We start from the raw sequence: 13903 nt of genomic DNA, 5'->3' as shown, positions 1-13903 counted from the left end.
CACACTTGTCTAGTCCAAACTCCATTGCTATATCACTACTGAATATACGGACAGTGTTTAGCAGTGATTTGATTTCTGACTGGGACTTTCCATACAACTTCAGATTGTCCATGTATAGCAGATGGTTGATTTTACTTGATGTTTTAGATGTTTGGTATCCGAGGCCTGTTTTGTTTAGTATTTGTGAAAGTGGAGTCATGGCGATTACAAACAACAGAGGGGATAGGGAGTCCCCTTGGAAAATGCCTCTTCTAATGCTAACCTGTCCAAGTGTCTCGCCATTCATTGTGAACTGTGTAGTCCACATGCTGATTGCTTTTTAAATAAATATTTGAATGTTTTTGCTGACACCAGTTGTTTCTAAACATTTTAGTATCCATGTGTGAGGCAATTAATCTAAGGCTTTCTTGTAGTCAATCCATGCAACACTTAGATTTGTTTTTCTTCTCTTGCAGTTTTCTGAAATCATTTTGTCAATCAGCAGCTGGTCTTTTGTGCCTCTGGTGTTAGGGCAATTTCCTTTCTGTTCAACTGGAAGCTGTTTGTTAGTTAATAAGTGTTGCATTACTTCATCTGCTATTATTCCAATTAATAATTTGAACATGGTTGGCAGGCTATAATTACTTGGAAGTGCACCTTTTGCTGGGTCTTTCATGATGAGATGAGTTTTCCCAGTTAGCCATTGTTCAATATCACCTCCTTGCAAAATGTGATTGAACTGTTTTGATAGTTGTTTATGAAGGCTTGTTAGGTGTTTAAGCCAAACGCCATGCAGTTCATCGTTGCCTGGCGCAGTCCAATTTTTAATTTTCTTTGCTCTTTCACTGATTAATTTTGGTGTTATTATTAGATCTTGCATTTGTTGGTTACATTTTTTGACCTCTTTCATCCAGCCTCCTTTTTTTTCCCCCAAATTCAATTTTTATTAATTTTAACAGTAGTAATATTATCATTCATTGCAAATACACACAAAAAGGTGGACTTCCCGCACACATCTCTTCGTGAATCATCAACTATAAAATTTACCCTTGCTATAATAATAATTCAAAACATAAATTCAAACCCTTACAAACATAGCTAATCTACCCAACCTGCAGTTTTTTTACTAAATTTCAAACCCTGCTGTAAAGTCCATAATAGAAAAGTAATTCTTTAGATACAACAAGAATGGTTTCCAATCTTCTTTAAAACATTCCAAGTTTTGGTCTCTTATTAGTACTGTAAGTTTTGCCATCTCCGCATATTCCAAAATTTTTATCAGCCAGTCTTCTTTTGAAGGCAGTTCATTACTCTTCCATTTCTGTGCATATATAATTCTGGCCGCCGTAGAAGCATACATAAAAAATGTTAAATTAGTTGTAGAGATTACACCTTGTCTTATTCCCAGCAGGAAGGATTCTGGCTTCTTAGGAAATATCATTTTAAATATTTTCTTTAATTCATTATAAATCATATCCCAATAGGCTTTAGCCTTCCCACAGGTCCACCACATATGAAAAAAGGTGCCTTCAGAATGTCCACACTTCCAACATTTGTTTGAAACATTTTTATACATTAATGCCATTTTTTTTGGTGTCAGATACCATCTATACATCATTTCATAATAGTTTTCTTTTATAGCATAACATGCAGTGAATTTTATATCATTTTCCCATAACTTTTCCCAGGCTGCCATTTCTATATTACGCCCCACATCTTGAGCCCACTTTATCATAGTCGTTTTAACCACTTCCTCTCTTGTCTCCTCCAGAAGCAACAGTTTATACATTTTAGAAACTAATTTTTCATCATTTTGACATAATTCCTTCTCAAAATTTGAAGTCTGATCCTCAAATCCACATCCAGCCTCCTTTTTTATTATAATCTATTGGATTGTCAAATAATTTCCCCCAGAATTGCACTGTTTCTTCTTTATTTGGTGTTTCTAGGTTTCTTGCTGTTTCTCCTTCTATGCTTTGGTAGAAACGCCTCTGATTCGACTGGAATTGGAGATTCTGTCTGTGTTGTGTAATTCTGGCTTCATATCTGCTAATCTTCTTTGACACTGCTGTTATTTGCTGCTTTATTATTTCCAGGACTTCTCTAATTTTCCTTGAATCTAGGTGGTATTTTTGGATCAGATACTGTTTGGTGTTTTCATTCTTCAGCTTCTTGTCTTTCATATCTTTCAATTTACTAGCATCTGATCTAAGCCTGGCAATTTTATTTTCTAATCTAATCTTCCATTTAGGTGATGTACTGCTTTCTTTTTTTACAGGTCCACTGATCTTATATCCGAGCTCTTGTGTTGTTATTGTTGCTGCACTGTACATTAGTTGGTTTGTTTCTTGCAAATTATTGGTTGTTATTTCTGCCAGTGCAGCATTGACATCTTTTAATGCCTGAGCAAGTTGTTTTTTGGCAACTGTTTTTAGAGCTGGAAGTCGAACCCTGGTGGTTGTTTGGTTCATGTGCTGAGTTATTTTTGCTTTAGTTCTTGTTGCTTTTCTGTTAAATGGCATTCAGGTTTTTGAGGTGAAGGCAAAGGGGAGGTTGCCTGGTTTTGATTTTGAAACAGTTCAGCAACAGTGGCATCCTCGATTTCCAACACCTCCTCCACCTGCGTTTGAGCAACTTCTTCAATTGGTGGTAATTCTTCTTCCATATCTTGAGCCTGTGCTGCTCTTTGCAGTTCTTCCAGCTCAACTCCTGGGAATACTTTATTTCTTATTATGAATCTTCTCTGGTCTGCTAGCCTTTGTTCTGTTATTTCTGTATCTGGATGCTTCTCTTTCCAAATTTGGTACATTCTTTTTAAATCACCTCTTCTAGTTGGACTAGACTTGTAATAGCAGATCATTATTTCCTTGTTGGCATTTTTTGTATATTTTTTTCAGTTAAATGATGTTTCTTCCAGTAACCTTGCAGTCTCCAGCCCTGGTTGCTCAACTGAAGATCCTGAGTCCTGTTGCCCACTTGCCACCAGATGCCCCGGGACTCCAGTACCTGGTGCGGTCCTTGTTGACCTGGGCGACGACCGATCCGGTATAGATTTATTAAAGTTACGTCTCACCATATTGTTGATGGGAGAGGCACTCTTTGTCTGGCTCCTCTGGTGAGACCTGTCCTGTATGGTTGGACCTCTGGCATAGCTCTCACCTTCCTCAGAGCACACAAGCCCCACAACCACGCCAAGGTAGTGCCTCACTGGGGAATAATAATAATAATAATAATAATAATTATTATTATTATTATTATTATTATTATTATTATTCTATTTACACAGTCTACCAGATGTTATTGACTGGATTTGGTACTTTAATTATCGGGCCCTTTCCAGGGGTCTAGGATAACTAAAGAAAAATTGAAGATAGTGTCGTAGTATTCGTGCTGTCCCGAGTTGTGTGGCCTTCTGTAGCTGATGTATTGTAATTCTATTGATGCCCAAGGTGTCAAGATGGTGTTCAAGTTCTTTTGGTACTGCACCAAGGGCACCAACAACTATTGGCACCACTACTGTTTTCTTTTCCCAGAGCCGCTCAAATTCAGTCTGAAGGTCCTTGTATTTAGTTGTTTTCTCCATTTGTTTTTCATCAACTCGTCTATCCCCTGGGATTGCAATATTATTATTATTATTATTATTATTATTATTATTATTATTATTATTATTTATTAACAACTACATTTTTAAATTGCCTTTCTGCCTTGACAAAGGCACTTGAAGTGGTTTACAATATTAAAAGCAGCAAATAACAAATTAATAAAACGTCTCAGTCTGTTGGTCTTTTCAGGAGCTGAGGACAAGAGCTCCCTGGCCTGGGTGCCTCCTTTCTTGCTTTCCTCTCAGGGCACATTGGTCTTTCCGTACTTCTGGGAAGGTGGTGGTGAGGGGCTGCCCCAACAGTCCTCACAGGCCAGAGCTGGTCTCTATGGGCACACTCTATGAAGTACCAGTAACTTCGCCAACATACCTCCCTGTCTGCATCCCCTAAGTAGTTTTACAACTGTTCTTTAATTTTTAAATAAATTTCTTCTTTTTTACAAGATGAGAAAGAATGAACACACGTGTCTAGGAGCTATTGAAATCAATGGAACAAGTTAGTCAGGAATAACTTAAGCCCTATTGATTTCAATGGGACTTAGTCATACTAAATGATTCAGTAGGTGACCCATATGTATGTAAACACATGTATGCCACTTTAATTTACAAACAAAATAAAAACTGAAGCATGATGGAAATGGCAAGACTGAGAGCTGATCCAGCATTCAGTTTTGCAAGACATAAAAGGGATGGGGGTGGGGAGGTGTGATCAGAAAATTGGTGGCCAGTTATTTTTAAAAGGAGTTAGCAAGGCTTGGTTTCCTTTCTTCCCATTCTCAAAGTCATCTCATTTGTATCCACTGGCTACACAATGACCTTGATTTCTGTCTTATAGCATAGGAGACCATCTGTTTGAATTCAAATGGAAAAATATGAGATCCTTGGGCTTGTGGGAGAAGGAAGCTATGGCATGGTGATGAAATGCAGGAACAAGGAGACTGGAAGAATAGTCGCCATCAAGAAATTTTTGGAAAGTGAGGATGATAAGATGGTTAAAAAAATTGCCATGAGAGAAATCAAGCTTCTCAAGGTGAGCTGCAGTGTTTTCGAATAACAATATAAGCTACATGATTGAAGACGCATGGAACAGATACAGTTAGACCATTTGTGAGTTATGTAATAAAGTCAGCTACTGTAAGGTCATACATATTTTAAAGAATAACTTTAATGGAACTTATATTTCTAAATAAGTCTCTTCTCCACTCTCCTGTCCTCCACATTTTATCAGAAAGGAGTCTGAAGCTGAGATCTGTCCTAGTGAGCTGTCAGGACTATGTAAAGAGCTGGTGTAACATAGTGATGAAAGTATGAGGTGTGAGCTAGAAGACCCTTGCCTGGTTCAAATCTCAGGCTGGGCATGAGCTCACTATGTGCTTCCTGGCAAACCACCAGTTGTAACATTTTTGCCCCTACCCTTAATAATATGCAAAACTATCTGCCAGTTAATAAAAATAGTTAATCATCAGTCTTAACTGATTAATGTATTAATTGGTTAACTTAATAAATTGGTATATTACCAAAATGTCAAGATACATATTTTTGAAATATGGAAGGAAGTTATGAAGGAAGACTTCATAAACAAGAGCTGTGACTTGGTAGAAAGAAGGCCAACTTTATTTATTTTTTTAATTCCCTAATACAAAGCAAGAACCAGAACCAAAATAGCCTTTAACTGTTAGCTTCTCATATTCAAGTTGGCCCTTATCAAGTATCTTTAGTTGATTAATCTGTGAATTAAATGTTACAGCTCTAATACTTTGGGGTGGACAATGATGATGGACCTTACAGGGTTGTTGTACGGATCACTGAGATAATGTATATGTGAACAGTTTTGAATTTTTAACAATAGTAATTTATAAATACTAAGAGTGGAATCCTACACACACAGAAGAGTAAGCCCCCTGAAAACTATAGGAATGACTTTCAAATACAGAATAGTCAAAATCTGTATCATTGAGTTAGATTGCATTATACTATCATTATTAAGTATTTAGCATTACAGTATGTGTTCAAGAGGCAATTATGATGAATGTGATCAGGCTCTGTGTATCATGGTTTTGTGACGCATTTGTTGTCTCCTGATAGCAATTAAGGCATGAGAACTTGGTGAACCTGCTGGAAGTCTGCAAGAAGAAAAAACGATGGTACTTGGTGTTTGAATTTGTGGACCACACAGTCCTTGATGATCTTGAGATGTTTCCAAATGGCCTGGATTACAATAGAGTTCGGAAATACTTATTTCAGATTATAAAGGGGATCGGATTTTGCCATAGCCATAATGTAAGTAAGCTGTTGTACCTGCTCAACTGTTGTACCTGTCTGTTGTTTGTTCTTGATTCAGTACATTGCATGCATTGGTTCTGGCAGTTAAGCCTTTTGTTTCAAATGGAGATCAGATATACAAGAGTCAGAATCAACCAGGTTAATATCTGGCATTATCATTGTTACAAGTCTCCTTTTGAGTGTTAGCTAGGTGGAATGTTTGATAAATGTGTCAATTCAATATTCGGAAAATGCATTTGCTTTTGAATTTCTGAGACTTTAGGACCCAGTGCCAGTGTAATTTTGGATTTTCCACTACGATAATGTGGGCTAGAAATATGGACTGAGGAACTTGGTGTGAAACAACCACTGAGGTTGTCACAATTTTACCCATCGTTGTTGTTATCTATTCATTATTATATAGCACCACCCATGTGCATGGTGTTTTAAATGGAATGAAAAGACAGGTCCCTATCTGGAAGGGCTAACCATCTAAAGGAGACATAAGGGAGATGAAAGGAAGGAAAACTGAGGCTGGAAAAGACCCCTCTAAAATATCTATATATCTTCTATATACGGTATATAATTCTCTAAGGCATACCTGTGGCTAATCCCGTGTATTGTTGTGAACTATACCTAGTTTCGCACTCTGTACATGCTCAGAGGGAAAGAGGCAAAATCACATCATACACAAACTGAGTTGGTTCTTGGAGATGGTGACCATGTAGGATCTGGGCGCGCAAAAAGAGATAGAGAGAGACACACTCAGAAAGTTCAATGGGCTTTATTATAAAGAGTTGCTCACCAGGACAAAATAATCCACATTAAGAACATGTTTCTGATTCAAGGTGTAGTGTAATGTGCCTAACTAACATATGTGTGTGTATTAAATCTTCCTAAAGCCTAATACGATTCAGATACAGGCAGAAAAGAGGGGGGGGGGAGGTAGACTGGGGGCGGGCACGGTTTGGGGAAGATTCAGGAATTAGTAGGGGGAAGAGGGGAAGGGAGCAGGAGAAGGGGAAGGGATGAAGGAGTTCCAGGCTTGTAGATGCAGCATATTTACCAGGAGGAGAGAGATTTGAGAGCGGCGAATCTCTTCAGTTGAAGAAGCCAGGCCTTTGGCAGGAGACAGGAGCCTTTTTGCAGTCTGCTCAGGGCATGGCTGAGAGCCAGAACACCATGGCTGGAGAGTCTTGACTTCTCACTGCGCAGTAGAAGTCACAGACAGCTCCTGTTCATAAACAGAGTTCCAGCTTTGCCCCGCGGCTTAGCAGCAAGCTCTGGGATCCTCGTGAGCAGCTTTTGCTGTAGGCAAAAGATTGCTAATCTGCCATGTCCAGAGACTCCTTATTATAGTGGTTCCATCCTTTGATGTCCATTTGAGTCTTCTGGATCACAAAGGCGTTTATTCCTGCTATCCTCTGAATATTGTCTGTTAATTACCAAAAATCTCTCAGGATATTTGGTCAGTTCAGAGATCTCAATCTTCTGTTAGCTGCTATCTTGAGGAGGGGGCATTGCCCAAAGCAAATGTGCATCTTTGAGTTACAAAGGGAATCTTCTCTTCCCAAAAGGTGTTAAAGTGTTAGTAAAGTAAGAATTAATGTCTACAGGTGTTTCCTTTGTATGCATCTATCTATGTTGAATTTCTATAGAATCCCCTTTGGGCATGGCAGATGTTAGAAAAAGGACTAAATCTACAGGTGTTCTTCTAGGGTGGAATTCCTATAGATAGCAACTGAATGATCCCCTTTGGGCATAGCAGAGCATCACTGACAAAGATTAACACAGATTTCTTGCAACAGAAAAGAGGAGTTCAGCCCCTGGCCTTTTCCACAGACATTATCTGGTGGTCCGTTGCATTTTAGCATATTGATATAGCTCAGGCCTGGCCCTTTGTGTTTTCTTAAGTATCCAGTTCACAATGCAATGCTGGAATGCGCCTCTCCCTTTGCAGAGCAGGCAGTTCACCCAGAGTTCAGGTGTGATTTCATTTCTTAATATAAAATGAAATCAGACACAGGCCTATATTCCAGGCCTATATTCCACAAACTTCTGAGTGGTGCATTACAGTATGGCAACTCTCGCAAGAGTTCATGAGCAGAAGCACCTGATTGGGCAGTGGGGATTCCATATGCAGATAGGGAGGAGGAGCCTATGAGAGCAGAAGCACCATGGTGATTGGGCAGTGAGGATTCCATATGTAGAGGATTCCATATGCAGGAAGGAGGAGCCAGTGGCACCGTGGTGATTGGGCAGTGGGGATTCCATATGCAGATAGGGAGGAGGAGCCTGTGATGGTTAGGGTCAGTTGGAATGCAACTGTTACTGGTTGGAAGATGTTCTTGATTGTAGAAGAGAGTAATCTCTCTATATAAAAGGATAGTGAGCAGGGGTCTGTGAAGAGAGGGGTCATAGGAACATAGGAAGCTGCTATATACTGAGTCAGACCATAGGTCCATCTAGCTCAGTATTGTCTTCACAGACTGGCAGCAGCTTCTCCAAGTTTGCAGGCAGGAATCTCTCTCAGCCCTATTTTGGAAAAGCCAGGGAGGGAACTTGAAACCTTCTGCTCTTCTCAGAGTGGCTCCATCCCCTAAGGGGAATATCTTGCAGTGCTCACACTTCAAGTCTCCCATTCATATACAGCCAGGGTGGACTCTGCTTAGCTAAAAGGACAAGTCATGCTTGCTACCACAAGACCAGCTCTCCTCTCTATGAGGGAAGGAAGAGCCCCTTCAGGAGAAGGAAGCTGCTGTTGTGTGAATTAGATGAGAAAACAAGATGAACAATATCTGTTAACTCAGGAAGGGGGAGAGAGAGAGAAACAAAGTGGGGGGGAGAAAGAAGGGGAAGAAAGACAGAGGGGAAGAGTGAAAGGAGGAGAGAGAAAAAGAAGGGAGGGTAACAGATAAAGAAGGAAGGGCAAGGGATGGGCCTGAGCCTGTCAGCAGCCTGAGGGGAATGAGTGGCTATGGCGGCGGCGGCGGCAGCAGCAGCAAGGAAGGGCCTAGTCAACCACTGCTGCTGCTCCTGTGGGAAGGAGCAGGAGCGGGGCTTGGGTGAGGGTGGAGAGGTTTCTGGGGATAGGGGGCTGCAGCTTGGCCAATAGGTGCCAGCAACACTGCAGCCATGACCAGGCACGGAGCCAGCCGAGCGGCGGCCTGCATCCAGCCCCACTCAGCGGCTCCCTCCAATATGCTCGTGCATGTGATGTCACGCACACGGGGGCATGGCTCAGGCTCCGGAGGAGCCCAGAGTGAACTCCCCCCTCCCACGCCCGGGCCACCGAGAGCCTTCCCCCTCCCACCCCTGGGCTACTGAGAGCCCGGGCTAACTCTTCACCAATTATTTTAGGCAGCTCCGACTGCCCGATATAACATTTCCCCCTTTGCTCTGGGCTCCTATGGAGCCTGAGCCACGGGGCTCGGCAGCCTTTTCCCATTGGTGGCCTGGGTTCTTTGAACCCGTTCGTCCAATGATGGCTCCGCCTCTGGCTATGACCAAGAGAGATGAGGAGGATGGAAGCAACGGGATAGAGGAGGAGGAGCAAGAGTGTGGCTCAGGTGAGGGTGGAAAGATCTCTGAGGTGAGGGGAGCTGTGGCAGGGGGTGAGGGGAGCAATCAGGTACTAGCACGCAGATGCTCTGCGTGGGTTAAGCTAGTGTAATGCAAATATATATTTGCTACTAAAGGGCAAAAATTTTTTTAGAGTAAATCCTTGTCAACAATAGTTTTTTCAGATGTTCAGCAAATGCATACTGTATGTAAAGAAGAATTGCATGTCCTTAGTCCTGTCCTACATGTGTCCCCCTGTACATGTAGAGGGCTCTCTTCTCTTGACTGTGCACCTTGCTTTCTCAGGGTTCTCAATTATGGAGAGAATTGTATGTGCCAAGGCTTTAAGCAGATTTAAAAAGGCATATGTTCAGGTTGGGAACTGGGCTTGCCATTGTGATCCCACCTCCTTAGAGATAGGCTCAGAGAGACAGGCATAGGTGATACAAAAATTCATCTGAAGCATTACATTGTGATGACCCTTTTACACATTCAAGACATCACTTGATGTTGCGAGTCATTGCATAGGAACATAGGAAGCTGCCTTCTACTGAGTGAGACCAATCAGAAGAGTATTACATCTCCTATCTTTTGGCAGATCAACATGCAGCTGTCACAGCGGGGACAGCAAGATTCTGTGCAGAAGCCTGTAAACTGAGATGGGAACATCTGAGTAGTTGTAACTAAGATTTTTGTATAACCTGATATTTTGTTATCTAGTTTTACTGTTTTGTTTTGTTTTATGCTGATTTATATTTTGGTGTGTATGTTGACTGGTCACTGATCCTAATAAATTATTACGTACTTACTGAGTGAGTGAGACCATTGGACCATCTAATCCAGTATTGTCTACACAGACAGGCAGCAGTTTCTGCAAGGTTGCAGGCAGGAGTATCTCTCAGCCCTATCTTGGAAATGCCAGGGGGGAACCTGGAACCTTCTACATGCAGATGCCCTTCCCAGAGTCGTCCCATCTCCTAAGGGGAATATCTTACAGTGCTCACACATGTAGTCTTCCATTCAAATGGAAACCAGGGCAGATCCTGCTTAGCAAAGGGACAATTCACCATTATTTGCTGCATTCTGCACCAGTTGTTTCCAAACTACAGTAATCCCTCGACCTACGAACTACTTGACATCCGATGTTTTCGAGTTACGAGCGACAAAAAAGACCGGAAGTAGTTGCCGGTTTAGATTCAGCTTACTCGACCTACGAATTTTTAGATGCGGTTTCCTCGACTTACGAATGTTTCCAGACTTCCGTGGTGTGCACTTCGACTTACGAAAATTTCGACCTCCGAACGTGCGTTCGGAATGGATTAAATACGTAAGTCGAGGGACCACTGTATATACAAAGGCAACCCAAGATAAAGCACATTGAAGTCTGGAGGCTACCAACATATGCACCACTGTTTTAAGGTCATTTATCTCAAGAAATGGGCATTGCTGTCATATCAGTCAAGGCTGATAAAAAGCCCTCCTGGCCACTGCCTCAACCTGAGACACCAGGGGGAGGTTTGGATCCAGGAGTACTCCCAAACTACATACCTGTTCCTTCTGGGAGAGTGAAACCCCATCCAGGACAGGTATATCTAAATAATCTCTTGAGTTCTGACCCCACATAATAAATACTTCCATCTACTTGGATTCAGCTTCAGTTTGTTATCCTTCATCCAGCCCATTACTGCCTACATTTAGGGAAGTTATGCCATCTCCTGATAATATTGACATGGAGAAATAGATTTGGGTATCATTAGTGTACAGATAGAACCCTGCACCAAATCTCCTGATGAACTCTCCCAGCAGTTTCATGTAGATGTTGAAAAGCATTGGAGACAGTACAGAGCCCTGTGGAATACCATAAAAAGTTCTCACTTTGAAGAGTAACAGTCTCCAAGTGACACCATCTAAAATCTGCCTGAGAGGTAGGAGCAGAACCACTGTAAAACAGTGCCTCCCAGTCCCAAATCTGTCAGGCAACTCATAAAAATGCCATGGTCACTGTAGTGACCAGGCTCCCCTCCCTCTAAGGAGTTAATTGCAAGTGAACCCTTGTCTTGACTGACTGGCTGGTGACCTCCAGAAGTCGCACAATCAGTCCACCACAGGGATGGGACCTAGAGAGCTGTTGCTGGGAATTCTGGGAACAAGAAAGCAAGTCTGTTCAGAGAGTGTGGACTAGCATGGGGTCGGATGCCTCATGGCTGGAGGCTGCAGGTTAATCTCTCAGGGTGAAAGATCTGCAGGAAGCTTGATTTCTCATCAGGAGTTTTGGTGAGTTTTCAAGGAAAAGGGAAACCAGCATAGGGTACAGTTTGTTTAGTCAGACTGTGCATTAGGAACTCATATTTCTTTGTCTGTGTGCTTTGTATATCCCTGATAGTGTTCTATTATTGTTTACCTGCAACGTAATTAAAATAAGAAACACTGGCCTACGCTCAATCCACCTAGGGCGTTGCAAAAGGCTCTGTAAACATCTAAGTGTGCCTAAATGCAACCTAAAACTGAAGCCTAAGACAACCTATTTTCTAATCTAATAAGTATTTTTGTGTGTATCTAAAGCTAAACGTCTCAGACGGAAGCAGTCTGTAGTAATTGAATAAAGCTGGTTTTTTGTTCTTTTCTTTTTACAAGCCTCTCAGAATTGGTTTTTAACTCAGGAAAAGGGGGCCAGAAGAGATTATTTCTCTGATGCAAAAGTGTCCTTAAAGGCTTAGCAGGTATCAGTTTTCTCACCAAGTGTAGGCATACATGTGGAAGGTTTTTGTACTTATCCAATAGTAAAATTAAGAAAGTTTCCCTTGGGTTATTCCACCCCAAGCCCAGGGAGGTTCAGGCTCTGCTGATAAGAGTGGTGGCGGCGACAGCATTTTAAATCTATTGGAAATATAGAATAGTTTTATGAGAAGCCCAGCCAGGCAGCTCACCAGGGATGACTCAGCATTTCTTGTCCCCCCACGTGAACTAGCTCTGAGGCAAAGGCTTTAATCTCTTACTATCAATGATATCAAAAGCTGCTGAGAGACCCAAAAGACATTTTTAATGGATCCATGTTTGCAATATATAAGATTATAGAGACCTTACTAACCTGAAAATATATCCTTCTTAGATCATACACAGAGATATTAAACCTGAGAATATACTGGTCTCCCATTCGGGAATTATCAAACTTTGCGACTTTGGTTTTGCTCGAACACTAGCAGCCCCAGGTGAAACTTACACAGATTATGTGGCAACACGGTGGTATCGAGCTCCTGAGCTATTGGTTGGAGATATCAAATATGGCAAGTAAGGCACTTTAGAATATGACATTAAGTTTTCTCTAGTTTTTCAAGCAAACTTTGCATAATAATAAAATCGATGTCCAAATGGTGTATAATTTCAGGCCAATTTCAGCCCAAGCAGGGACTGGTTGTCTTGGAAAAGCTGTTTTTGACAGTATCTTCATGGTGATTATAATGCATGCTCTAGTCCCAAGTGTAGCCAAAAATTGATGAGTTTATTTTGTGGTTATAATAAAAGGTATATTTTGGCAAAGCCGATTCTATGGCCGCCTTCGGACATCACGGGAAATCTGAGGCGAACTCACCTCAGGTTTGCCCCCTGTGATGTCCGAATAATCAGAACTGCGGTTCCTGAACCCAACCACGGTTCCGATCCCTCCACCAAACCTCCAAATAAACCCTCAGTTTGAATTAAGGTAAACTCACCAAACTGAAGGTCCAATGTATTGTCCGGTTTGTGCGGCTTGCAGAAACTGGAGTTAAGTTTAGGAAGCCCCTGTCTCTCTTGAATGCAATTGGCTGCTGCCACTTTCCTTCATATGTCGGAGGAAGCCCGCAGAACCAGTTCCTCCCCATTTTGGTCTCCTAAACTGCAAATGATGATCATTTGGGAGCACACTGGGGGAATGGAGGCAAACTGTGGGTTGGTTAGACCCACAGCTTTACTTGACGTCCGAAAGAGGCCATAGTATAGTGTTGACTATTCCTCCATAGGGCTGTTGATATTTGGGCCGTTGGCTGCCTGGTAACAGAAATGCTTATAGGAGAGCCCTTGTTCCCTGGAGACTCTGATATTGACCAGTTATACCATATCATGAAAAATCTGGGTAAGCATACATTCCTTGTTTCTTCTATGTAGCTAGTGGAATTAAATGTCCAGGATCACAGTGAAGACTGAAGCAAGGTAACCTGCAAGACTTGGGGGTGCTGGATAAAGTACTGTGATGAACCTTCCTTAACTCTTCTTGGTTTTAGTTCACATTCTGGAACAGAGGCAGATCTTGATCTTGAGGAGGAAAGTGACTGATAGGTCATGGTACTCTAGAGTACCTTGGGCAAGCTGACCTCTCTGCCCCCTGTTCTTGTTCAAAAAGAGGTGTGAGTCTTGCTTGGCCTCTGTTTTTGTGTGTTATGGCCAAGCAAGGCCAAGACCCCTCTTTGTACCTTCTGTTACTCAGCAAGAACAGAAAGCACATGGGGAGGGGTGTCATTATGG

General features: G+C 41.8%; 1 protein-coding gene across 15 annotated transcripts in view; it reads left to right on the top strand.

Annotated features, from left to right (window-relative positions):
* Window positions 1-13903, top strand: part of CDKL2 (cyclin dependent kinase like 2) — a 60054-nt gene that overhangs the window by 7856 nt on the left and 38295 nt on the right. For 12 of the 15 annotated variants that reach the window (XM_053259607.1, XM_053259614.1, XM_053259613.1 and 9 more), the window contains 4 exons: window positions 4416-4610; window positions 5666-5860; window positions 12513-12691; window positions 13402-13514. In XM_053259607.1, coding sequence (XP_053115582.1) covers window positions 4443-4610; window positions 5666-5860; window positions 12513-12691; window positions 13402-13514 — 655 coding nt within the window. In that variant the 5' untranslated portion in view covers window positions 4416-4442. Of the gene's footprint in view, window positions 1-2896; window positions 3025-4415; window positions 4611-5665; window positions 5861-12512; window positions 12692-13401; window positions 13515-13903 lie in introns of all 15 variants that reach the window. The other 3 variants (XM_053259608.1, XM_053259611.1, XM_053259617.1) reach the window with 2 other exon arrangements.

This window comes from Hemicordylus capensis, chromosome 6, assembly GCF_027244095.1.
Source record: "Hemicordylus capensis ecotype Gifberg chromosome 6, rHemCap1.1.pri, whole genome shotgun sequence".
Classification (NCBI taxonomy): Eukaryota; Metazoa; Chordata; class Lepidosauria; order Squamata; family Cordylidae; genus Hemicordylus; species Hemicordylus capensis.
Note: the sequence above shows the minus strand (reverse complement) of the source record. Positions and strands in the feature narration are given on the sequence as shown.